The 27,660-nt window shown below is 40.7% G+C and overlaps 1 protein-coding gene across 7 annotated transcripts in view; it reads left to right on the top strand.

Annotated features, from left to right (window-relative positions):
• Nucleotides 1-27,660, top strand: part of LOC122083472 (WD repeat-containing protein 87-like) — a 92,720-nt gene that overhangs the window by 52,284 nt on the left and 12,776 nt on the right. For 6 of the 7 annotated variants that reach the window (XM_042651292.1, XM_042651295.1, XM_042651296.1 and 3 more), the window contains 2 exons: nucleotides 14,351-14,536; nucleotides 14,622-14,682. The exons of the other annotated variant lie outside the window; for it this stretch is intronic. In XM_042651292.1, the coding sequence (XP_042507226.1) occupies nucleotides 14,351-14,536; nucleotides 14,622-14,682 (247 nt within the window). The remainder of the gene's footprint in view (nucleotides 1-14,350; nucleotides 14,537-14,621; nucleotides 14,683-27,660) is intronic. 7 annotated transcript variants of the gene reach the window in all.

The raw sequence follows: 27,660 nt of genomic DNA on the forward strand, positions 1-27,660 counted from the left end.
GCCTCGGTATCCGAAGGACGAACTCGTCCGAGATACTACATGACACACGGAGCTCCATTAGCTCTTCCTCGGTTATGGTCGACACTATATTCCTAGCTTTGACCTCCAAGGACTCGTTTTCCTGGGCCCTGGAGTCGAGAAGCCCCTCCCTAATACCTCCACCACTCGTGTCACTGGCCGTAGAGGATGCAGAGGCATCCAAAGATGTGGATGTGGAGGACGAGTCCGAGGACATCCCTCGGACCTGACCGGGACTCCGACGCCTAGAAACTGCACCCTCGGATGACGAGGGGCCACTACCTAAAGAGTTAGACATAATTTACTTCTCAATGACTCTGGCCGAACCGAAGATCAAAGGACAGTTAAGGACGAACGGCAAAGGGTCAGAGAAATAAGTAGAAGATGATAAAATGAGAGAAAGTGACACTATTTGGAGGCAAAAGTGCGTCGATACGACTCCCCAGCCTCATTAAATGCAGTATACGTCATCTACGTGAGATTCCCGAAGTACACACGAGTGTAGTACCGCACCCGGACTCGACCAGACCTGACCGAGGGTCAAAACATCGGTTGGGAGCCCAGCTAAGGTCGAGCAGACCTGATTGAAGGTCAAAACCTCGGTTGGGAGCCCAGGCCAAGGTCGAGTAGACTTGATCGAAGGTCACAACCTCGGTAAGGGGCCCAGGCCAAGGCTGAGCAGACCTGACCGAGGGTCAAAACCTTGGTTGGGAGCCCAGGCCAAGGCCGAGCAGACCTAACCGAAGACCTGACTGAGGGTCAAAACCTCGGTTGGAAGCCCAGGCCAAGGCCGAGTAGACCTGATCGAAAGTCAAAACCTCGGTTGGGAGCTCAGGCTAAGGCCGAGCAGACCTGACCGAAGGTTACAACCTTGGTAGGGGGCTTAGGCCAAGGCCGAGCAGACCTGACCGAAGGTCACAACCTCGGTAAGGGGCCTAGGCCAAGGCAGAGCAGACCTGGTCGAAGGTCAAAACCTCGTTAAGGGGTTAGGCCAAGGCCGAGTGAACCTGACCGAAGGTCAAAACCTTAGTTGGGAGCCCAGGCTAAGGCCGAGTAAACCTGACCAAAGGTTAAAACCTCAGTTGGGAGCCCAGGCCAAGGCCGAGCAGACCTGACCGAAGGTCACAACCTCGGTAGGGGGCCCAGGCCAAGGCCGAGTGAACCTGATCGAAGGTCAAATCCTCGGTAGGGGGCTTAGGCTAAGGTCGAGTGAACTTGACCAAAGGTCAAAACCTCGTTAGGGGGTCAGGTCAAGGCCGAGTGAACCTGACCGAAGGTCAAAACCTCGGTGGGGGGCTCAGGTCAAGGCCGAGTGAACCTGCCCGAAGGTCAAAACCTCGGTAGGGGGCTTAGGCCAAGGTTGAGCAGACCTGACCGAAGGTCACAACCTCGGTTGGGGGCTCCTGCTAGGGCCAAGCAGACCTAACCGAAGGTCGTGGTTTCAAGACCAACGCCGAAATCGAAGGCCGAAAGGGCACTCGAAAGAGAAATTAAGTAGTTATTCCCACTGAAAGAGCCTCCTAGTGGAAGTAAGGGGGCTGCTGATATGGCAGAATTGGTCACCTAGTAAAACGAAAACACGTGGCATCTGAGGGAAGGACATGTGCCGCCCACTCGATAGAGGCCGCAAGGTTTCAAACGACGTGAGGAGAAGATACCCAAGGGGGCCAAAACCCTAGGCCCAGAAACCCTATAAGAGGGAACCCAAAAAGAGGATAGAGGAGGTACGCCCACACACACCATTACTCCTGTAAAAACACTGTTCTGCCAGTCTCTAACTTGGGCGTTGGAGGACTAATCCCAGAGATACCTCCGGGATTCTGCCTTCTGTGCTTGTGCAGGGTCGGCTCACGGATTTTCGGCAGTAACACTGATATTCTGATCTGTAACAAATGCTTGAAAATAAAACTTGGAAAGAAGAAAGATAAAACTTGAAGAGACCACTCGGGCTTCACATTGCAGTGTCGAATGGATCAAACACCACTCCCTTCCACTGTGATCAAACACACAACACACTCATAAGAGCAAACAACAACATAGCTTCTTTTCATTCATAAAATCGTCTTCCTTTATTTATAATAGTGATGGAGTTACATAAAATAGAAACTAACTTTAGTTTCGAAAAACTGAAATAGGAAACTAAAAATTAGAAACTCACCTAGTTTCTAAAACTGAAATTAGAAACTTACAAAATAGAAAGTCCTTTAGTTACTAAAACTAGAAATAACAACTAGGAAATAAGTACGGAAATTAGAAACTAATTAACCCCATTAAAACCCAACTAAAAAAGAAACTAATGAAAATAGGAAACTAACTAGTAATCCCGTACTCAATCTTAGAGTCCATCTTTTAGACAAAAAAAAGTGGCTCAATACGCTCCAAACCACATGTACTGAAGGCCCAACACATATACAACCCAACCCTTGGCTTATTCCTTATAAAACAAGCCTATTTTGGTTATTAATCTGCATCATTGGGCTGGTATTTTAATCGAAGAATCCCCTTACATAGGGAGGAACTCGACCCATCCCTGAGAGCTTCCTGAGATCTGGTTATTGAGATATAAGATTTCTCCATAATTTCGTCTTTTAGTGGCCTGTATTGTTCAGAATTGAGATCGATAGATCTGATTTAGTTTCTATTGTTTTCCTTGGTCTGTGGTTCATGTTACTAAGTTGACTTGAACCTATTTGAGGCTTTGTAAGCCCCTGTTATTAGTTGTACTGATCTGACCAGCAACATTTCAGTATTGGGATCGATTAGTTCACCGTTCCAGATCTGATTTCTCTTTAGTCTGATCTATTTGTGCTATTGTCCTACTTTGACTTGTGGTTGTTCTTTGAGAGTATTCTACTGTTTTGGGACTGGGTTGGTTTGTCAATTCTAGTTCTACATTACCCCTAAGCAATCCAAATCGGGCTACCAAACTCCTGATTCGCATCACGACAGCTAACCCGAACCATCATCTCCTACCCTCTACCCGCTCCGAACCATGCTCCTCCTAACCCGAGCCACTCTGGCTTGGTCCATCTGGTTTGCCATACCCACAACCCACCATCCACCATTATTATCAAAATAAAAGGAAAAAAAGAAGATAAAGGAATAGCCTAATAGGGGTGACGTTAGACAGCAATGGACTTGGGGAATCAAGAGAGTTATACCCTTCTCATTTCCCAATCCTCTCTTGGAAGTCTCCTTCGGAGAATTGGAGCAAAATTGAGATGCGATATGGAGGCCTGTTGCATCACCCCAGACTGGTGCAATCATAATTGTCAAGGCATCACCAAGGCGACGACTTGGTGTCCAGGCAGTTTGCCTAGGGCTTAGGCGATAGTCGCCTTGTTGCACTGTTTGTCGCCTTATGTTTTGACACTTATTTATGCCAAATATCATTTAAGTTCATTTACTTAAGATATTATTCATAAATAAGCAAATACTCCTTATTTGAATCCAATAAAAATAGTTTAAAAATCAAATTCCAAAATGATAAAAAGTCAACCCCCTAGTCTAAGAACAAAAATTGGATTTTGATTATAGGGGCGATTTTCAACTTTTAAATGCTGGGGTTTTTCTCAATTACGAGAATTTTATAAATCCTATCATGTCAAAACATTGCTAAAAACCAAAAGTCCCGTAAAATAATATTTTGTTTTGATATCCATAAAATTATTTTCATTCAGGTGATTTAACAACATTTTCGCACTTTAAAATAAGTTTGATTGAAACATAACTTTGCCATTACAACTCAATTTAAGTAATCTTAAACTTGTTGGAAAGCTGGTTGATGCAGATTAATAACCAAAATAGGCTTGTTTTGTTAGGAATAAGCCTAGGGTGGGTTGTAAATGTGTTGGGCCTTCAATCCATGTGGTTTGGAGCGTATTGGGCCACTTTTTTGGTCTAAAAGAGGGGCTCTAAGATTGAGTACGGGATTACTAGTTAGTTTCCTATTTTCATTAGTTTCATTTTTAGTTGGGTTTTGATGGGGTTAATTAGTTTCTAATTTCAGTACTTCTTATTTCCTAGTTTCTATTTCCAGTTTTAGTAACTAAAGGATTTTATATTTTGTAAGTTTCTAATTTCAGTTTTAGTAACTAGGTGAGTTTCTAATTTTTAGTTTCCTATCTCAGTTTTTGGAAACTAAAGTTAGTTTCTATTTTATGTAACCCCCATCATTATTATAAATAAAGGAAGGGCTCTCATTAGGAGTCAGGCGATTTTATTGTTGAAGAAAATATGCTGCTGCTGCCACTGGTCTTTGTTGAGGCTGTTCCTTGTGTTTGATCAAGGAGGAAGGACCTGGTGTCTAATCCAGGTGACTCCTTGCGGCATGAAGTCTAGGAGGATCTTATTGTGTTTCTTTTTCTTCACTACAATTTATATTCAAGCCAATACTGTCGCTGCAACCAGGTATTTAATCTTTCATTCTGCTGCCCAGAAATTCTGCAGCTTGTTCTAATCAGCCTTCTCTGAAAAGGGCAGTTCCAGCCCTCGGTTTGAGCCCAGATTTTGATTGATTGTTTATCCATATACCACTAGGGATCGACCCCAGTTTAGACTATTTCTGAGGAACCTGTAGTGAGATATTAAAAATTCCCTATTTTTATCTTCTAGTGGCCTGTAGCTTCTATTTTTTGGAATCGGTATTTCTGCTGTTATGACTGCTGAATTTTGGACTACTGATCATACTTGTTAGTAATTTGAAGTTGTTAATACTCTATTTTGTCCTTGGTTTAGTTCTAAAGGCTGCTACTGGTTTTGTTTATTCACTGTGTTGCTGTTCTGTGAGATCGATACTGTTTCCTGGATTGTTGTTGGAGTTTAATTTCTGATATATAGTTGGGGCTGGTTTTGGTTGGTCTTTGGTTTATAACTTCCTACATTTTTGGGTCTGGTTTTATGGTTCAAATCAGTCCTACTTTACCCAGACTCAAGGCTGGTTTGGTCTGGGCAGAATCTGAAAAAATTCTCATAGAACCCTCTTTTTCTCTCAGACAAAATTAAGAGAGGAAGTGATTTAAATGCCTGTAGAATTAGGACAGATCTGTAACACCTTGAACAGAAAAGAAGAAGATAATAAAGTAGAAGAGGACCTCTCGGGCTTCTCACCGCAGAGAGTCAATTGGGTCAAACACCAATTCCATTAGCCATGATCAAACACAAGACAAATCTTCATGGAGAAGACAAAATAGTGGCAGCCATTAATTTGTTTATCAAAATCATTCTGAACTTTAGGAGCCTCATCTTCTTTGTTTATAATGTCGGGGGAGGGAATTACAAAATAGAAGGTTCCTCAAAAGGAAGCCTTAATTTAGTCTCCTAATACAATATTTACTAAAAACTGAAATTAGAAACTAGTTGAAAAAGGATACTAACTACTAATGATTTGACTTAACTAATAACTTGACTCCTAAGGAAACAAATATAACTCAAATCAAACCCAACTAAAAAGGAAACAAACTAGTAATCTCGTATGCAGTTTTAAAGCCCCTCTTTTAGACCCATAAAAGTGGCCCATTACACTCCAAACCACATGGACTGAAGGCCCAACATATATACAACCCAACTCTAGACTTATTCCTAATAAAACAAGCCTAGTTTGGTGAATAATCTGCATCAAGGGGCCTATGAAATATCCAAATATCAAGAATAATGGTAGTTCTGTAAATAACTTGAAGTCTCTAATAAGAAGTGGCAAAATTGTAATTTCTGGGAACTCACCATAGGAAGAACAAGTGAATAAATTGTTTCATAGAGACAAGGGTATTCTTGGAAGGGTAAACAACATAGTGGCAAGATACAAATAATAAGAAAAGCGAGGACAAAATGAAAATTAGGGATAAAGGTATTAATTAAATTGAATAAAGGAGAAAAACATGGGTTATCTTCAACCTCCTAATACCCAAAACCAGAAAACAGAGGAAAGGAAGGACTTGCGAGAGAGAGAACTCATTCCCTAGGCCATGGTTTGGTCGGAGATTTCAGATGGAGGGTCGCTTCCGTCAAGCATGCTAAACCCTTACAGTTGTTGGTTCCAGCAACCAGGACTCTGAAGACTTGAGGCTGTTGAAACAATAATGGTGGAAGAAACTCATAATTGACTAGCTGCAGATCTGGTTTTGGTTTCTCATAGCAGGAAAATCCCTTAGAGACAATGCCTTCAGAGTAGAATCACCTACAAAGGAGGATCTTATACCTGAGAGACCAAATTCCTTCAGAGTAGAGATGAGGGAGTTGAAGCACTTCTTCCAGTTCTGCTGTACCGCAAGTTGCAGGGGTGATTGCAGGGTCCAATGAATTTTAAGGATGGAATCACCCCTACTAGATGCACCTTCGCTGGAAATTTCAGAGGAAGAAGAAGGAATGAGATAGATTGAACAAATCTCTCCCAACCCTAATGCTTCGGTAACAACAGTGAATGAACAGAGAAAAGAAAAGAACAAAGAAGAAGAAGTAGAAGGGAAGGGGGTTCTCATACAACATTCACACCACACCCACGATGAACAGTTTCTCCATCAATTCATTCAATTCTCCAAATCTACCCAATATTGTCCAGCGATTACATATAAATAAGAGAAATACATCTCAAGAATGGAAACTTGTCTAATAGGAAATAAACTAAAACTGGAAATCAAAATACTACTCCTATGTATCTACTTCTAAAACAAAGAGAATCAATTATACTAAGATTGCTTCCCTAATTATCAACTTCATAGGATTTACAAAATTTTCATAATTGAGAAAAACCCCAGCATTTAAAAGCTGAAAATGTGCCCCTATAACCAAAATCAAATTTTTGTTCTTCGACTAGGGGGTTGACTTTTTATCATTTTGGAATTTGATTTTTAAACTATTTTTATTGGATTCAAATAGATGGTATTTGCTTATTTATGAATAATATCTTAAAAAACATTTACTTAAATGATATTTGGCATAAATAATTGTCAAAACACAAGGCGACATTCAGTGCAATAAGGCGACTGTCGCTTAGGCCCCAAGAAAACCGGCTGGACGCCAAGTTTCCAAGGCGACGCCAAGTCGTCAAGGCGACACCTTGACAACTATGATCCCAACCTAGGGAATGGCTTACTAGGGCTGTGAGGATGTGAAGGTGGCACACATAGTTGCTTTGAAAGAATTCTATTATGTTTACATCTATGTTGAACAGAAAAAAGAAGTTTGGGAAATATTGGGCTTACTTTGAAGCTCCAATGAGGTCTCTTTAGCTTTTGTTTGGATTAAAATGCAAGAAATTAGAAGCAATTTGCAAGAAATTGAGGCAAATTTGAAGTTTTTTGGCCAAATTCCCCTTTGTTTGCAACTCGCGAAACTTAGGAGTTTTTGTTGAAATATGGGAAATAGGGTGTGTTTCCCATGAAATTAGTGGATTTATATAGGCATGGGTTGGATCATCTTGGTTGAACCATGCGAAACATGGGAAATTTCCTCAAAACCAGTTACATTTTCTTTTCTACCTATGGTTTCGTTTTGACCTTCTGTGAAATTGGGAGATTTCGATTGAAATTGGAAATTTCAAGGAGATTTAGAACTATGGTAATGGGCCACTTTAATGGGCTTAAAATATGGTTAGAGGCTCGGCATACATGATTAATTTAGTGTGTTTATATCTTTAGCTATTTAGTGTTTTAGTTAGGCTGTATTAGGATTCTACAAGTCCAGTCCTGTTTTGAGTCCGTTTACTACTAAATTAAGGTTACCTTATTAGTTAAATATTGGGTTTGGCCTTCCCTTTTTGAGTTTGAGTCTTCTATATTAGTTTGTAAGGGCATATATCCTGGTACACGAATTTAATGAATGAAGTTGGGCCTTTGCTTTTGGTTCTGTGGTGATTTAGAATGCTCTTTGTTGTGGATTCAACAGGTGAGTTGGCAGTGAATCGCCATCAATACCTTGCGGTGAGAAGCCTAGGTGTTCTATTAGACGATAGAATTCTATGATCTGAACAGTCATATGGTTCCCGACACTTCCTGGTTTGACTGGGTTTGACCAATCCTAGAGTCACTAGGACTTATCCACATCAACAGATCTAGCTATTGCATCTTGTTGGAATTTTCAACATAGTTTATACCCTTTAAATGGAGAACCCGACTAGGGTTGTAGCCTAACCTGATTTGCTGATTTTTTTCTGTGTTTTCTCCTAAATATGGACATTTGTCACTGTTTTGGTCCTATTTTGGTACTGGTTTGATATTTAAATCAGGATTACAGTAGCTTCGTTCTATTACATGCCGTTACTTAGGGTTTTGGATAAGATTGTCCTCTCCTATCATAAGAAACCCCCCTATCGCTGTTTTGGGCCTACACAAATCCAGTTATAAGTTGTCATGACCCAAACCCAGATATCATGTGAGGATACAACCCTAACAGGCGCTGATCAAACGATCGATAACACTTACAAAATCAGGCATAATAAAACTCTTCAAATTCAAGTCTCAACAAAAATAGTCAATCATTGTTATAAATCTCAAATAACTCATACTGGTGGCAATCTAATGTATGTCTGAGTTAAATTTCAAATCCAACTAACATAGTTTACATCTCAATTTATCCTTACTACATTCATCTAATAAAACAGAAATAACAACTAATGAAGAAATCTTCAAGTCGTCCTCGAACTATGCTCCAAGCATATCTCCAACTCAATTATTTTTGTTAAATTAATGGGGTGAGCTTGACAGCCTAGTAAGAAATTAAATGGTAAAAGCACAACACAGAACAACAATCAAAATCACAAAGATTTTAGAACAACACTTTTGGTTTTCTCAAAGTAACAACTTTAATAAAATACTTTCATTTGAATTCACACTTTAACACTTTAGCCGGCACTGAGGAGCATGGTTTAAAATCTCGGAGAGATCTCACTAATATCTCGTTTTTTTAGGAAAGCGAGACAAGATGTATGACGAGTTATAAACTCGACCGAGATCTTGAGATCTTGCTTCTATCTTGCCAAATCTCGCCAATATCTCACCCCTCTTTCTACTTTTTTGAAGAAAAAACACTAAGGAGTAAAGATTTTGATGCTTTTGCTTGAGGATCTTCATTCCTACACTCATTGAAGCTTAAAGAGTAGAGAATATTACCTCTTTATCCACATTTGGAGTTACTTTAACTTTTAATGTATGTGAATGTGCCTCATCAGTCATCAATGTTAATTGTTAAACAATTAAGAAATTATCTATGATGCCTTTTCAATTTTTATGGTTATGTTGTGTCATGTGTTGATTGTAGAATGTGGAATTGTGAATTGTGGAATAGAGCATACTAGTCTAGGGTCTGAAGAGTCGGAGACTACTTACATAGGGTACGAAGTCAAAGTACCAATTTAGGTTTGATTTAAAAAAAAAAAAAATGAGGTGTCCATTGTGTTTAGAAGGCTTAAAATAGGGTAAATACCAAGTTTCAAGGGCTATAAAGACCATATGGCCATCGAGACCAACCGCCGAGTCGATCAGAAAAAATATATATGATCTTGGCAAGATCTCAAATCTCTCTTTTTTGGATCAGCGAGATGGGGGGCGAGAGAGAGATCTTAAACCTTGCTGAGGAAAACAACCGACCATCACCCATGCCCTGATAGAGAAGTCGGCCAATTACCAATAAATCACCTTTTCATCTTCTTGTACACCACAGACACTCACTTATATACAGCGGGTATCCAAATCTCCAATTCCCGCGGCTCTATGAATCACTTCCTCCCGGGTGGCAATTTTAGTCTAGTTTCACTCGAACACATTCTCTTTTCACCTTTAGAAAATCACCTTTACATAAGATCACCTTTACACGAGATCACCTTTTATAGAATCACTTTCTTTAAAAACACACATGTGAAATCACAAGTAAAATCTCCAAGCATGAATCAACATCAATGTGTATCATACAATAATATTCATCTCCATCAAATATCGATCACCTCCATCAACTCATGTCACACAAAAAAAATTCAAATAAGAATAGATCAACGCATCTCAACGATACAAACATACCAAACATCACATCATACAATCAAACCACACACTTGTGACGTAATCCGACTATAATCCACTTACACAATCACATGGAATACTTGATCACAATTAGATTACCATATCAACATGTACAATGCAAAACACAATAACATAGCATATCACATTCAATAACTAACATACCACATAAAACACAAGCCAAACATACCACACCTCTGCGGTGTACATCCATTATAATCCACTTACCTCAACCTGCATGTCTCCTACCTCTACTTCTGAGTTGTGAATGCTAAAGTCAATCACCACCTGCAATAGGTACATTCCCCAATTAATTCCCTAATTCTAAACTAACTCAACACCCCAATTAATTTCCTAATTCAAAACTAACTCAATACCCCATTTTCCTTAAAAGTCAACTAAATTCAAAAGTCAACCCAAAAATTCAACCTCCCAAGCTGGGGTCAAACTCTAGGAATCAATCTCCTCATCACGGATTATCACCCTTCACATGATGAGAATGATCGGTTGAGTAATTAAAGAGTACTTAGAAAAATTCTAGCTTAGGATGAAATTTCCAGATTTTAGTAAATGAGAAATTACTCTCAATCTGTGGGTCATATGTTCCCCAAATTCGGATTGTAACATCCCCTGGGAGCTTTACTAACCCTCAGAAGATGATCATGATTTGACGGCTAGATTAAAAGTGATTAAAAAAATACAGAGTTGGGTCTCAAAATTTTATAGATTTTACTAATAGGTAAGGGCAGAATTGAAAATAATAAAATATCCCATGATACGACCGTCAGAATTGTCTCAGATTTGAATTAAATTTCAATCTAGGGATGATGAACATGTGTTCAAAAGTTTAGATCAATTGGATGGTTGAATTACTTAATCTAGAAAAACACACTATATCCGACCTAAAAAAAATGGTATCTTAGGTGAAGAACTTGAAGAACTATATTCTGGCAGAAATAAGAAATTGAATAGAGAGAAGAACCAGCAGTAGTAATGAGAGAATAATAATAGGAGAACACAATAGCTTGTAGGGTAGAATAATCAATACGATCAAACATCGATTTTGTCACCTTGATCAAACACAAGAAGTCTTCACACATGAAGATGAGTTGTAATAATAATATTTTTTTTTACTAATAAAATTCGTGTACAATGCTTGACCTTCTTACAAACTTATATAGAAGACTCAAAAATAGACTTGGACACAAAAAGGGAAAGGCCTAACCCAATCCTTAACCCGACACCTAAATTGACTAGGAAACTGCCTTCACCAGTAGGACACCTAAGTTGACTAGGAAATTGTAATAACAAAGGAGATAAACTCAAAACAGGAGTAGATTTAAAGATTCTTAATCTATTCCAACTAAAACACTTAATAATAAGTAAAGCAAAGAAATAACGGCTGTTACTTGATTAATCCCGTATTCCTAGCTTTTACCCACATTTTAGGCCCATAAAAGTGGCCCATTTCAAAGAAAACACTTGAAACTAAAGGCCCAACACATATATAACCCACCCCGAAGCTTATTTCTGTAAAATAAGCCTAAATAGTTAATAATTCAGCTTCATCACCCCCTTTTAAGACTTAGAAGATTTGAACCCCTAACCTCTCACCAACTTAAGTCACAACCACTTGGCTAACACTTAAGTTATTAATTTAAGTGGTAAAACAAATATTTAAAGAGGCTAAAGAAAAAAATACCCTAAGATTCCAAATTTTGGGGCATTGCATCAGCTATGTGATAATCAACAACAACGACGACAACAATCATAACTAATGTAAGACTAGAATCACAAGTGATCCTACTCCCAGGCAGGAACTGAAAAAAAATCTGGCTGAATAGGGAGAAATGTGAAATCTCACAAATCGTAGCTTAGATGGAGCTGAAACATGAGTAGATGAATGTCCTAGATGGGTCAACAAGCCCTCAAAAGATGAGCCAATTCCGATGGTTGAATTGAGAGTTATGTTGACATGAATTAGGAAACTTTTGACAACTTTCAATATCTTGAGATTTCAGCCTCCGATGAACCTCAAATTTGGAGTAAAGGTCCCTCATGTGATGCCCAAATATCCTCCAGACGATAAGCCTCAACCGATGGCTAGTTGGGAAGTTATGCTTGAAGAATGAAAAAGGAAATTTATGGAAGTTCTGCAGTATAGCAGTACGGGCCTTCAACTGGTCTTTTGATGGAACTTCTGAATTTCAATAAGCTTGTAATGATCACTCAAACAATCTCTCACAACAAACAAGTTAAAGTAAAAAATAAGAAAATAAAGAAAATTGATGGAGGGTTAAGAAGGATGGAAGAAGAATTAGAGAATGGGCATCTCATCCCTCAAGGTAATAGCTATCTCAGCCATGAGTAAACACTCAATTTTCGTAAACTTCAATCTCTCTTTTCATTATGATCAATGAGCTTTAAATAGCCTAACAAAACTTGGACACGAAGAAGTAACAAAGAAGGAAACTAATGGACTGATTCTGACTTCCTAAATTGACTTAAGAAATAACTTCTAATTGCCTTGCCTCTCATATAAAAAGGAAACTGCTAACTTACTTGGCCACTAAGCTAGCCAAGTAGGAAACAAAGTACTAAATAAAAAAAGGAAACAAATTTTCCTAAGGTACAAAGCTTGCTTGCCAAGATAAAACAAAGAAATAAAAACAGAAACTAATATCTAATATCTTAACAAGTGCTGGTAGCATCTTTCCCAAGCCAGCTATCAATGTTGGCTCCCAAGTTACTGTTCACGTGAACAGTACCTGTGTGAACAGTAACATCAGGTTGGCTGATCTGATTGGAGAAAAATAAAGCTGGTTTGATATATTAAACTGAATCATATCTGAACCAGAACTGGGCCAGCATTGAACTTTCCTTTTTACAGCTCGATCTACATTAATAACCTTATCCCAACTTGCATTATCTTTAACTAGGGTATTAACCCAAAATGATTATCACATAGAAAATTAGATAAGCAACCCACAACTTGAGTTAGAGGTATCTGTGAATAGCGGTTAAATGCACTAGCATAAAGCTCACCACCACAAGCAAACCAATTGCAATTCATGTGCGTTATATCCACCACCAAGACAATCTACCGCCAGACGTACTACAATGTAATAAGGATTTGGTAGAAGAAAGCTCGGTAGCCCCGCAAACACAAGCATCAATCCATTAACATGGTTCAAGATCTTGGCGGGCGACATCTCGCTAAGATCTCATTTTTTCAAAAAGGCAAAACGAGATGTGTAGCGAGATACAAATTGTACAAGAACTTGACTGAGATCTCGAGATCGCACCAAATCTTGCCTCTCTCTCTCTACTTTTTTTTTGAAGAAAAAACACCAAGGAGCAAGGATTTTGGTGCTTTTGCTTGACCATCTCCATTTTTACACTCATTGAAGCTTAAAGAGGAGAGAATATTACCTCCTCATCCACATTTGGAGTTACTTCTTATATATGATGTTTTTTAAATTCTTATGATTATGTTGTATCATGTGTTGATTGTGGAATGTGGAATGTGGAATGTGGGTTGTGGAATAAAGCATACTAACCTAAGGTCCGAAGAGTCGAAGACTACTTATATAGGGTACGAAGTCAAAGTACAATTTTAGGTTTGATTTTTAAAAAATTGATGTTTCCATTGTGTTTAGAAGGCCTAAAATAGGGTAAATACCAACTTTTAGGGGCTACAAAGACCATATAGCCACTGAGACCAATCACCGAGTCGACCGGGAAAAAATACATGATCTCGGAAAGATGTCTCTTTTTTGGATGGCACCGACATGGATGCCAGGTCACTCCTGATTCACTAGGCGATCGATTTTTTGTAAAATGCAGGGTGATTTTGATAGGGCTATGTTGATTTTTGATGATTTGATGTTGCTTAATGTTGGTTTTATATGTTATAGGGTATATATTGTAGGCTTGTAGCATGCTAAATAACTTTAGAAAATATGGGAAATAAAAAAGTAGCATACTAAATAACTTTAGAAAATAGGAAAAATAAAAAATGACACATGGTTGATTTGACCGCCATGGCAACGCCTTAACGGGCGATTCATTGCCAAATCAATTAGCCACCCCTCCACCGCCTTGGATCGATTTGACGCCGTGACAACTGTGACCTTGTCCATCAAAAGATCATGTTTCTTTGAATCCTCTGGGTTGCAATTTGTTGAAATTTTCTCTATACTATGTTTGCCTTGGCCATATATTGTTGACTTATTGGCCAATTTCCTCCATGTTATTATTAGTATCACAGGAACTAATTGACAATGAATGTTATTAGGGCCTCCATTTGACTTGATTATATTGTACAGGACCAGTCGCATTGCACTGACACAGGGTTCAGAACTATTGAGAACAAGAATAAACCACTTGTATTGAAAGAGCTAAAGAAGCTATGGGATAAACATGACCCTAATCTTCCATGGGAGAAGGGAGAATACAAAGAATCAAACACATTGTTGGTGGATGATTCTCCTTACAAGGCTCTATGCAATCCAGTTAGATTCTTCATCCAGAGACTTTGTTCTACATTTTGAATTTTATTATTGATTCTCACTTTAGTTTTTTCTCCATATTGTTCAGCCAAATACTGCAATCTTCCCATATTCCTACAGGTTCCAGGATACAGAGGATAATTCTTTAGGTAAAATCAACTCCATTATTACCTCTCTCCTTTTCTTTTCATTGTTATTATTGTTGTTTTTGCATGCAAACCTTAGGTACATAAGATTGCCCCAAAAAGTAGCCTCCAGAGTTCCAGTGGTGTAGTGATATAGCTGACATATGTCAGGTGGTTGGACCCTACAATGGATCCTACTTAGGTATCCTCAGTAAGCTGGTTGGCAACATTAGCTTTGCATGTAGATTTGAATGCAGTAATGGTAAGCTTTTTGCGAAGCATGTGTTCTGCGTGGGCCGAGAATGGGAAGTTTAGCAATTCGTTTTTCTCATAACATGTATTCCAATTTGACAGTGACTATGCTATTTGGGTTCTTGATAATGGAAAAATTCCTGTCAGTACCAAACCAAGAGCCAAAATATGAGGTTTAGCGTTTTGGTAAAATGAGTAGTATGTGCAATCTTTTGGGTAGTCAATGGTGTTAAAAGTATACCTATGCCTCTCGATTTAAGTTGTAAGGGGTAGACCATTTGTACCATGGGGTTACATAAGAGTCATGTACAATTCCCATGTGTCAATATGGCTTGGTGGTTTGTCCTAGTAATTCTGTCTTAGATAATATTCTCGGTGGCTTCTGTTTCCTGTTTCATATCTGATCGTGTTTCCTTTTGTAATTGTAACTCTTAATTATGGGTGTGCTTGCCCAGGTGCTCCCAGCCGTGGATGCACGCTGGGCACCCTCTGGCATTGGAGATGTTTTTTTATTTTTTATTTTTTTTTGCAGTTTATTGAGCTTAATACTGTTTCATGGTATCAGAGCTCCAATAAACCAGTAATTGATCCTCCCTTCGTGCTGTTTTGAAAGTCTATTCAGGCAATGGAATCCATACTGGTTGCAACAAACCTTATGCTACCTAGCTACTGCTACAGACTTAGTTCTTAATATTACTAATGTAAACTAGTGCCTGTTTTTCTCCTCTTGCTGGATCAGATAATAATCTGGCCTATCCCTATCAGATTGATGAAGTTTGCTGCTGATATACTCTAGTATGGAGATTACTAGAGATTTTTTTGAAGATTGAAGATTATCATGGATCTTGCCATTAAGACATCTGATGCTTCCGAGATTTTGGGGTCTGATTTACTCTCTGAATGGCTGCCTCAACCTGAGTTTGTGAGGTTTTCAACCTCCTGATTTTCTGCTGTGAAGTTTCTCCCAATAGCTGGGTGATGCTGTGTTTTCTGCGACTCTTCTTCTCTTGGGTTGTGCAATTGAAGGTCCTCTTCCTTGCTGTTTGCTTCCATCATTTATGGTCCAGTTGGACTCCTATAGAAAGCTGCTAAATGGAAGCTTAAGGGCTATCTTCATATTTGGTGATTGGAATTGAATTGTTGATCAAATCACCCTATTATCTGTGTTGTAATAATGGGTTTTAGGGAAAGTGTCAGTTGCCAAACGGACTCTAAGGGGTTTAATGGTTTTTGTAATTCTTTAGAACTTTCTCTCTGTTATCATAAATAAAGAGGGCTGGTGTCATTTTAGACACAAGTCATTACCCCATCTAACATGGTATTAGAGCCATAGGATCCAAAACCCTAAGGGCTCTCCTTCTTCTCCTTCTTCTCCATCTCTTTCTCTCTTTCTTGTTTTCTCTATCCTCGTGCCTCCCTCCATCTCTCTTCATCTGCTTCTCTCTCTCGGTGGGAGCTACTTAAACCACTAAACTAGCCTCCATCAGTCCATTCTCCAGGGTTCTCAGACTCTCTTCTACAATGATCTCAGAGAACCAGCTCCCTTTCTATCGATTTTTAGGGTTTTTCCCTTGAAATTGACTTTTCCTTGCTACGGTGCTTTTTCCTGGCTCGATGCTCCGATTGTCTTGATGCTTGTTGGGGTTGGTGCTCTTTATCCTTATAGTGGTCTATACTAGCCACTTTCTCATTTCAGGTCTTTGTTCCAGAGCTATCCCTATAATCGATCTCTCAGGGTTTTCACCCTTTATCGATTTTTGGGTTTTCTAACCTTTTTTTTTTTTTTTGGTGCTTTCTCTATCTTCGGCTGGTGTCTCTTCAATTTGTATAGCCCCCTTGAGTAGCAACCATATCTACCAGTTCTTCGGCTTCTACTGGCAGAGACACCTCGACTCTACCTACTTTCCCACCTTGTGCTATCATGCTTGATAGCACAAACTACTTCTATATGCATCTCCATCAAGTCCTGTGGCTATTGTGGGTATCTTACCGGCACAATGAAGCATCCAACCACAAGCCCTGATATTGACAAGTGGGAGTATGCCAACTCTCTGGTTATAGCCTTGTAAACTCCATGTGGCCACATCTGTCTAGTGGCTACGCTGTGAAGATTTGAAAGTCTGTCCATGACATCTTTTCCCAGGTTGGGAATGATGCTTAGGTCTTTGAACTACGCCATAAAGTTCATAACCTGAGGCAGGGAACACTTACATTGGCAGAGTACTGTTATAAGCTACGTACACTATGGACTGAGCTGGACTTTTATGAGGAGTATGTTCCTACCACTCTCGCTGACATCACTAACTTTTATAAATGAGTTCCCTTTCCTACCATGGATCAAGCCTATATTGTGATCCAACTTAAGGGCATGCACCGTTCCACTATGCTCTCACAAAAAACTACGACTCCAGCTAAGAGATCTGCACTTGCTTCTGGCACTTAGCCCTTCAGTGTAGCCCCACAATCTGGTGGGCCCTCTCCAAGAGTTCCAGTGAAGTGCGATTACTGTGGGAAGGAGTGTCACACTGGGGAGCATGTTGGAAGCTTCATAGCCGTCCTGCTGATGCATCTGGAAAAGGGAGAGGGAAGAACCGTGTTGGTACTCCTAGTTAGGCCAACCATCCTGGTTAGGCTAACCATACTGAGGCTCCAGATTCTGACTTTGCACTGAGCACCCCAGTTACCTCGCTATCTTTTGATGAACTTATTGCTCTTCGACGCATTCTGACACGTCCGGACTCTTCTACACGTGCCATTGTGAGCTTTGCTTTCTCCACCCCTTCTGGATTAGGTGTTTCCTTTTGTGGACGCATTACTTCCGTTCCTTCTACTCTTTGGATTATAGATTTCGGGGCTTCCGATCATATGACAAGTTGCTTGTTTCTTTTCTCTCAGTACACTACCTGTCCTGGCAATGGTGACGTTAAGTTGGCTAATGGATCTTATTCCACTATTTTGGGAAAGGGATCCATTAGTTGTACCCCTTCCTTATCCCTTTCTATTGTTTTGCATATTCCCTTTTTTTCCTACTAACCTTTTGTCCATTAGTAGTCTTACTTCTAGTCTTAATTGCAAAGTCACATTTTTCCTAGCTCATTGTGTTTTTCAGGATCTAGTGACAGAGGTAACGGTTGGCTCTGGTAAAGTGCGTGGTGGTCTGTATCTGCTTGATAATGGATCGGCGTTAGTCTGTGGTCAAGCCCTTCAGACAAACCGTCCATCTTTGAGTTAATACAGTGACATCGTCGGTTAGGACACCCTCCATTGGGAACATTAACTAGGTTTTTTCTTCTTTTAAGCATTGTACTTTTTGAGTTAATTTTTATTTTTTGTGAGGCATTTGTATTGGCCAAACAAACTCAAATCATGTATTCTGTTTCTGGAAATAAAAAGTGCCACTCTTTTTTCATTGATACATTCTAATATTTGGGGTTCATCATGCTATGTGTCTATCAATGGTTATCGGTGGTTTGTCTTTTATATTGACTGTTATCCTCAGTCTATTTGGGTGTACATGATGCGAACAAAGTGCGAGACCTTCCATTGCTTTCAGTAGTTTCACCGAATGGTTCAAACTAAGTTTAGTGCTACCATTAAGATCTTTTGCAGTGATAATGGTTGTGAGTACTTCGAAGGGTCCTTCAGGCCTACCTTTCTACCCATGGGATGATTCATTAAACTAGTTGTGTCGATACTTCGGCTCAGAATGGTATTGCTGAGAGGAAGAACCACCACCTCTGTGAGGTAGCCCGCTCGCTTATGTTTGAAGTGCATGTTCCTCCTCAATATTGGAGTGACGCGGTTCTTACCATCGCATTTCTAATCAGCCGAATGCCTTCTCAGGCTCTCAGCTTCCTCTCTCCTCTGGATCTTTTTCAGGGTTCTGTTGCCTTTCCTGTTTCTCCCAAGATATTCGGTAGTGTCTGCTATGCTCGGGATCATCATCCTTATGGGAATTGTGATTCTCGAGGTATTTAATGTATTTTCTTTGGGTATGCCCATACTCAGAAAGGCTATCGATGTTTTCATCCTCCCACTCAATCTTGGTTTGTGACTATGGATGTGGTCTTTCATAAATCTGCATCTTACTATCCTACGACACCTTTTCAGGGAGAGTCTCCTTCCATTGTGGAAGATGTGCCGCCTCTTGAATTCGTTATTCTTACCGGTATTCCTTTGACCCTACAACCAGAGATGCGTGCTTGTAGTCATAGAGAGCAGACGCAGGACACCACTCATCCAGTACCTACGGTATCATGCCAATTGTCTCCTCTCTAGCTTGATGTCGTCCCCTTGGACCCAGGTAATTCTCTTTCCCCTTCGGTTGATCCTTCTCTTAAGTTACCTATTGTTGTTTGTAAAGGCACTAGGTCTTGCACTTTGCATCCTATTGCTAAAAATGTTTCCGATGAGTCACTTTCACTATCCTACTATAGCTTTGTGTCTTCTTTATCCTCTATATCTATTCCCCATACCTGGCAGGAAGCGAGTGTAGCTCAATATGGCAAGCAACTATGGTTGAGGAGATGCAGGCTTTAAAGAAGAATGACACATTAGATATAGTGTCTTCCCTCACAAAAGAAGACAATTGGTTATAAGTGGGTCTTTATAGTGAAACAGAGAGCTGATAGCACAATAGATCGATACAAGGCCAGATTAGTTGCCAAGGTCTTCACTCAGATGTATGGGATCGACTACCAGGAGACCTTTGCTCTTGTTGCCAAGATGAACACTATCCGTGTAATCTTGTCTTGTGCTGCAAACTTAGATTGGTATCTTCAACAGCTAGATGTGAAGAATGCTTTCCTCCTTGTGGGACTTGAGGAGGAAGTATATATGGACATTCTTCCTGGGTTCACTTGCTTCAAAAGCCAAATGAAGGTATTCAAGCTGAAGCGGGCACTATATGGACTGAAGCAATCCCCTCGTGCTTAGTTCGGGGCCTTCAGGCTCTTTCACAAGGCTATGATTGCTATAGGCTACTCTCAGAGCAATGCTAACCACACTCTGTTCATTAAGAGATATGGTGGGAAGATAGTCATCTTGATAGTCTATGTAGATATTGTTGTTATTGGTTATGATCTAGTAGAGATACTCGAGTGAGGAATTTGAGATCAAAGATTTAGGACAACTTCATTACTTCCTTGGCAATGAAGTGGCCAGGGCTTCTCGTGGGATTCACTTGTCACAGCGGTAATATGTGCTAGACCTTTTTGAGACATACATGTTGGGGTACAAGTCGGCAGATACTCCTATTGAAGCTAACGGTCATTTAAGTAGCAAGGATGGTGATTCTGTGGATAAGGGGAGGTATCAAAGATTAGTGGGACTTTTGATTTATCTTTCTCATATTTGCCTTGACATGGCATAATGCATGCATGATCCCTACTCGACACAGATGGAAGCTGTTCTACGTATTCTCCGTTATTTGAAATCTGCCTCAGAACATGGCATCCTTTTTTCTCCTCACAACCACCTGAGGGTGGAGGCCTTCACAGATCTTGATTGGGCAGGTTCCTCTGATGATCGCAGGTCTACTACTGGTTATTGCACATTTGTTGGTGGTAACCTTATTACATGGCGGAGCAAAAAGCAAGCTGTGGTTCCCTGTTCAAGTGCTAAAACAGAGTTCCATGCTATAGCTCATGGCATTTATGAGCTCCTGTGGCTTCATGGTCTTTTCACGGATTTGGTTGTCGCTACCACTCTTCCTATCAACTCTCTCGTGACAGCAAATCTGCCATTAGCATTGCTCACTACCTTGTCCAACATGATCGAACCAAACATGTGGAGATTTACAGACACTTCATCAAAGAGAAGCTAGACATGGGTCTAATCACTGTGCCGTTTTTCTGCAGTTGTGAACAACTGGCTGATTTATTTACTAAAGGTTTTAGCAGTAAGATGTTTTATCCTATTATCTACAAGTTAGGCACATGTGATATCTATGCACCATCTTAAGGGGGAGGGTTGTAATAATGGGTTTTAGGGAAAGTGTCAGTTGCCAAACAGACCCTAAGGGGTTTAATGGTCTTTGTCATTCTCTAGAACTTTCTCTCCGTTATTATAAATAAAGAGGGCTGATGTTATATTAGACACAAGTCATTATCCATCCAATAATCTGACTTCCAGATCTCAGCTTGAGTTTTCTCTTATTTTTTTTTTTAATTTCTTTTTGTTGTTGTTCTCTCACCTATACATATGCCAAAGATATTATTACTACTGTTCTATCAGTTTTTAGTTCGTCCTGCTGTTTGTATTGGTTTTTCCTTCTGTTTTTGGATCTGTTCATCTACTACAGTTGGTTTTTGTCAATACCAGTTTCTGTTTGGGTGCATCTTCTCTGCTTTTAGCTATCAGTCCCTAATCTCTTTGTGTTTCAGAGGGCTGATCCTAAACTCCCTAATGATAATGTCCAAGTTCAGATCACTGCTAGTAAACTCTCTGGAGTTTCTATCTATTGTGGCTCAAGCTGTGCACGCATACATCCAAGCCAAACGAACGATGAAATACATTACCAATCACCCTCCTACTCTGATCCTAAGGACCCGGCCACACTAACTGCTTATGAAGATTGGATGCATGAAAATTCCACCATCAAGATATGGTTATGGTGCAATATTGAACATTCCATTGCTGCTAATGTAATGTTCCATACCACCACCAAGGGTGTCTAGGAAGATTTACGTGAAAGCTTCTCTCAGGAGAACACTACTCCCAGATTTATATGAGAAAATGTTTTTTTTTTTTTTTTTTGGATGAATTTATGAGAAAATGTTGAATTTCAGATTGGGAGATAAGTCATTGAATGAGTACTTCAATGTTTACCAAGGTATTATTGAGGTACTCCAGATTCATAAACCTCTTACAACTAATCTGTAGGTAGCTGAAAATCAAAGGGCTGAGTTTTGTGTTGCCAAGTTTTTGGTCGGTCTCTCTCTTGACTACTAGTTAAAAGTCAATTACTAACTAGAGAGAAGGTGCCTTTGCTCAGTGAAGTATTTTCTCGTATTCATTGTCTAGCTAATCCTTTTAGAGTTGATTCATCTCCTTCTCCTAAGGATAACTCGGCCTTATTTGCTGGTCGAGGCCGTGGCCTTGGCAAGGTCGTGGTACAGGTGGGCAGTTCAATGATAAATCTTCTCGCGAGTGTTCTTTTTGCAGCAAGTCCAACAACACTATTAACACTTGCTGGGCCAAACACAGCCGACCAGACTGGGAAAATGATTTAGCAAACACTTTAAACATTTAGAGTTCTACTGAGTGTCCTCTGGTGACATTGCTATTGAATCTGCATCTGGGGCTTCTTCCATTGTTTTTGTGCCTCGGGGTGATTACAATCAAATTCTCTGGCATCTCCAACAACTTGAAACTTCTGCATCCACGTCCACAACCACTTTAGTCCACTCAAATACATCACATCCACCATTTCAACTCCTTGGATTATTGACTCTGGTGCTTCTACACATATGACTGGTAAGTCTGAATTGGTTTCCTTGTTATCCAAAGTCAATGATGTAACACCTATTAGTCTTGCTAATGGCTCTTCCACCAATGTTGCTATGGTTCAATCTCTCCTACTTCATCCATGACTGTGCCCTCTGTTGTTTCCCAGTTACTGTTGTGTCTTTTATCTGTTAGTCAACTTACTAAATCACTTAACTATTCTGTTACTATTCTGTTACCTTCTATCCTTCCTATTGTGTTTCTTATGGCCTTCAAACAAGCAGTACAATAGGTGGAGGGTTTGAGTGGGCTGGACTCTACTACCTGAATGGCACTGAACCTTCTACTATGCTACTATTTCTCTTGGTGGGCCTTCACTGTTTCAATGGCATGTTTGTCTGGGACATCTATCTTCATCTAAGCTTCAGCACATGGTTCCAAGTTGCAAGTCTATCTCCCATCTTGGATTTGAAGCCTATGAGCTGGGGGAACATCACTGGTCTTCTTTTCCCTTTCGTAGTGTGTTTAGGGGTCCATCTTTATTGTCCGCAGTTCATTTTGACATTTGGGGCCCATGTCGTGTTAAAAATAGGTTAGGATTTTCTTACTTCGTTACTTTTTGTGGACAATAATTCCCTTCTGACTCGGGTTTACTTGTTAAAAGATCGTTCCGAGTTTTTGTCTGTATTAATTTTTTTTTTAATAATGAAATAAAGTCCTAGTTTGATACTTTAATCGAGATTTTCCGATCTGATAATGCCCTTAAATATACACAACGTGAGCTTTCTGCTTTTTTGTGTGATTCATCAAATGAGTTGTTCATACACCCCCAACAAAATGGGGTGGCTGAATGGAAAAATGGATGCTTACTTGATATTTCTCGTTCTCTTTTTGTCATATCCATGTTCCAAAACATTTTTGGTGTGATGTTCTCATTGCATGCTATTTAATTAATCGGATGCCGCCTTGTTTTTTCAAACAGATCTCCTTTTTCCATTTTATTTCTCATCGCCTTATTTTCCATCCCTCTCCCTATCGGGTTTTTGTTGTATTTTTGTTCATATTTTGTACCCTCACATTGATTAACTGTCTCCTTGAGTGGTTAAATGTATACTTTGAGGCTATTCTCTGACCTAGAAAGGTTATAAGTGTTATGATCCTATTGCCCATTGGTAATATTTTAGTGTTGATGTCACTTTCTTTGAGAATACTTCGTTTTATTCTCCTACTACTCCTGCTCCTTCTGGTGCAAGCTGATCATGATACTCCTCTTCTTATTATCACGCCTCTTGCAAATCCTCCTCCTCCTGTGCCTCTTATTCCTCCCCTATAGGTTATGGTGAAAGAAGACAATGTTGTCTACGTTGTCTCCAGACTTTGCTTTGCCTCCACATGGTCTGATCTTACTGATGATCCTCCTCCTGACTTACCAGTTGCTCTATGCACAGGTATTCACACTTTGAAATCCATGATTAATCACATTAAAATTTTGTTTCCATTTCTCACCTTCTATCTCCATTACATAATTTTTCCTGTTCTTTATCCTCTCATTCCAATTTGAAAAAACCCACCATTAGCCCCTCTCTCATTTTGGTTGAAAAGTGGCAATTGACACGGAAATGGATGCCTTATTATCATGTCAGACAGATTCTAGTGGATTTGCCTCCAAGTAAAGATCTTGTGCGTTGTCGTTAGGTGTACACCAACGAGTGCAATCTCAGGTGGATCTATTGAATGCCTCAAGACCCTATTGGTTGCGAAGGGGTATACAGAGCCATATGGTGTGGACTATTTTAAGATTAAATTCTGTTATGTGCTTGTATCTCTTATTGTGAACCTAGATTGGCCTTTATGGATATAAAAAATGCTTTTCTTTGTGTTTTTTTTTTTTGGGTGAGTAAATAAAATTCATTACCAAAGATGAAGGAATATACAAAAGAAAAAGGGGGGGGGGAGATGCTGGAGGAGGGAGGCCCCAGGAAACATCAATAAGCTTGTTCCTTGGTGAGTCAATAACCGGACACTAACGGAGGCAACCAAGCTTGGAGCTGGCACCGAAGTAGATGTCTCTCCAAATCTTGTTAAAAGACTGGGAGTTGGAAGTCCATCTACACAAATTACGCCCCATTCAAATATGACTGATTATGGCCCTGAAAGCAAGCTTCCCAATAGAATCACAGATGGTAGGCCCACCTAAAGTCATGTCAATCGAGATCCATTTTCTAGTCAAAGGAAGGATTCTCATATGGGATGGCCAGTAGGAGCTGAGGACCCTCTTCCAAACAAAGGAGGCATAGGGGCAAGTGAAGAAGAGATGATCAACATATTTGGTGCCATTCCAGCAGAGACAACAAGAGGGGGGGACTTGGATATGCCGGTAGATGAGAAAAGATTGGGTGGGGAGTTAGTTGGAGAGAGAGCTCACCAAGCTGCAAAGCTATGATGTGGAATATGACCTTTGAACTAGATAGTCTTGTGCCAAGGCACAGGGGGCCCTTTAGAATGGATGAAATCCCAATCGGAGGCAAAGGAGAATGATTCTTGGGAGAGGGAAGCCAAATAACCTTATCTTCTCTATAGTGATGGCCAGGAGGGATAGGGGGAAGGGAGGACCAGAGATCAGCAAGGGGAGGGGGGATGGTGGGGACTACCAATTAGCCGAAAGAATGGAGGTTGCAGTGGCCGATCTACTCAAACTAGAGTAGTAAATAGATCTAGGAGAGATCAGAGAAAGCAGAATACCAGAGGGATGCCAAGGGCACATCCAAAGTGAGGTGGAGGACCCATCTCCAATAACGTAGGACATTGTGCGCAGGGTAGAAGGCCTAGAGCTAAGGATTTGACCAGATCCAAAAGGCATCCGAGGAGGGGGAAGTAGTCCAAAGAGAATCATTTTTTAGAAGGGAGGAATAGATCCCAAAAACTCAAAGGCTGTTATGCTTCGAGGCAAATTTCCAAATGAGTTTCAAGATGCCAACAGATTTATTTATCTTTTATTTGCCTGAGGCCTAAACCACCCTCCGCTTTGGGATTGCAAACCTTTGATCCACTCATGGGGTGGAGGAATTTAGAAGATTCTGTTCCTTTTGAGAGGAAGGAATAGAGGGAGTCAATAGCTTTTAATGTGCAGAAGAGAATGAAAATGACTGACCAATAGAGGTACAAAGATTGGAGGACTGATTTGATGAGAACCAGTCGACTAGCATACGTGAGAAGCTTGCCTTTCCAAAGCTGAAGCCTCTTCCTCATAAGATCAAGCAGGGTGGAGCGATGGTGAGAGGAGAGCCTGAAAGGGATCAGGGGCAGCCCCAGGTATTTCACGAGAAGAGAGCCTAGTGAAAAACCAAAGATGGCAAGAAGCTGATCTCTTCAGGCGTTAGAGACACCAGAAAGGAAGAGATAAGATTTGAGGAGATTGATACGAAGCCTAAAGAGGGATTTGAAAAGACGAATGGAGGACATGGTGCTGGAGATGGAAGAAGCATCTACTTTAGAGAAGATCATGAGGTTATTTGCAAAAGCAAGGTGGATGAGCATAAGGCTCTTGCGCTTGGGGATGGGAGAATTAAAGTGTTGGTCAATGGACGATTGGATGGCAGTAGAGAACCTTAAGAGTAAGAGAGAAAAGGAAATGGGATAAAGGGCAACCTTGCTAAATGTCGGGCGAAGAAGAAAAGTATCCCATAGGGCTACCATTGAGTAGGATAGAGAAGCGGGAAGAGATGTATAAGAGAATCCAGTGGTAAGGTGGGTAGGGAGGGTTTTTGGCCTTAACCGACGATTGTATTCCTTTAATGGGGAAGGTTGGGGAGCTTTGAGGTGCGCAACCTTGTCATTTCCCTTGGGAGAGGAGTAGATATGGCAGACTTGGTCATCTTCTTTGGGGTAACAACAAGGGAAGCCTTGATAGAAGGCCTATAAGGATCAAGATCCAAGTAGGAAAGACTGGACCAGAGAGAGTCCAAAGAAGAAGCCCCCATAATGGGGCTAGGAGCTTCTAGGCTGTGCTCAGGAGGGGCCTGAGATGCGGAGGGTCTTTGACTATGTCGGGGCCTTGCAGGTTGCCAGTTGAAGACTCAACAATAGTAGCAGGGCCTGGCGGAATTTCGGGATTAGAGGCGGCAGTGGCATCGGGCCCTGGCAGAAGGCCAGGACAAGGGACATCAACAACAACACGAGGGTGGTAAGTAGTGCCTGGTAGAAGGCCATGGTAAAGAATGGCATTGGCAACAGCAATAGGGCTTGGTAGAAGGCCAGGGCGGGGAGTGACAGCGGCAACAGGGTAGCGATGGACTGAGGCAGATCAAACACTATTGAAGGAGGTGATCGAGAGAGAGCTGGCAAGCGGGTCGAAGATGACACCTTCCAAGGTGGGGGATAACGAAGCATAGGGGTCTGGCGGAAGGCCAAGTGGGGAGCGATGCATGGGAGAACCCAAAAGATGGTCAGGTAGAGGCATGCTGGCAAGAGTCGAAGGTGTCGCCTTCCAAGGAGAAAGGAGCCATGGCAGAGCTGGGGGGCTAGGTGGAAGGCCAGGCTCAATTGAAGAGAAATAAGCAGGCGGGAGAGACGGAGCTCTAAGGAGGTGACAAGTAAGGGTTGTAAAGAGGATGGTTGGGCTGAGGTCAATGGTATGATGGGTTAAGGTAGTCTAGTTGGGAGGATTAGTGGAAGCTAGGTGGGTTGTCGGGTTGAGAGTAAGAGGAGGGTAAGCTGGTAGGGTTGGTTGGTGGGGACAGTTAGAAGAGAATTGGGATGGGATAGAACCAAGTAAAGGGAAAGTGTTTGACAGAAGGAATAGGGAGGAGAAGGGGGAGAGATACGTTTGGGTTAGAGAGAAAAAACGAGTCATTTGGGTTAACAAAAGGAGAAGCCATAGCAGCAGGAGGGTAGGGCCACAAAAGCAAAACAAAAGAGGAAATTAGTAGAGTATCAACCAAAGTGATAGGCGAGGAAGAAAGGAGATCAATAACAAAGGTGCCTGAAATGGAAAAATTAACTTCTGTTGCATCGGAACAATGGGATTGAGGCGACAAAGAGCTGTCGTTAGAGCTAGAAGAGGGATTGGATAGGAGGGCAAAGCGTAAGATCCATCGGTCCAATGGTGGATGGCCTGGCATTTGGTGAAGAGTGATCTTCATCGGGACGAGGGTCAACCATAAGGCTACAATTCCGACGAACATTCTGGCGGTTCTTGCTCCCTTTGGGGATGCCATGGGCCTTATGAGCTTCATCATGTTCAGGAGATTGATGTCTTCGTTCAAATCTTTGGATTTGTGAGCTTCAAGTTGGCCAGTAGGGGCG

The sequence above is a fragment of the Macadamia integrifolia genome, chromosome 7, assembly GCF_013358625.1.
Source record: "Macadamia integrifolia cultivar HAES 741 chromosome 7, SCU_Mint_v3, whole genome shotgun sequence".
In the NCBI taxonomy this organism is placed as follows: Eukaryota; Viridiplantae; Streptophyta; class Magnoliopsida; order Proteales; family Proteaceae; genus Macadamia; species Macadamia integrifolia.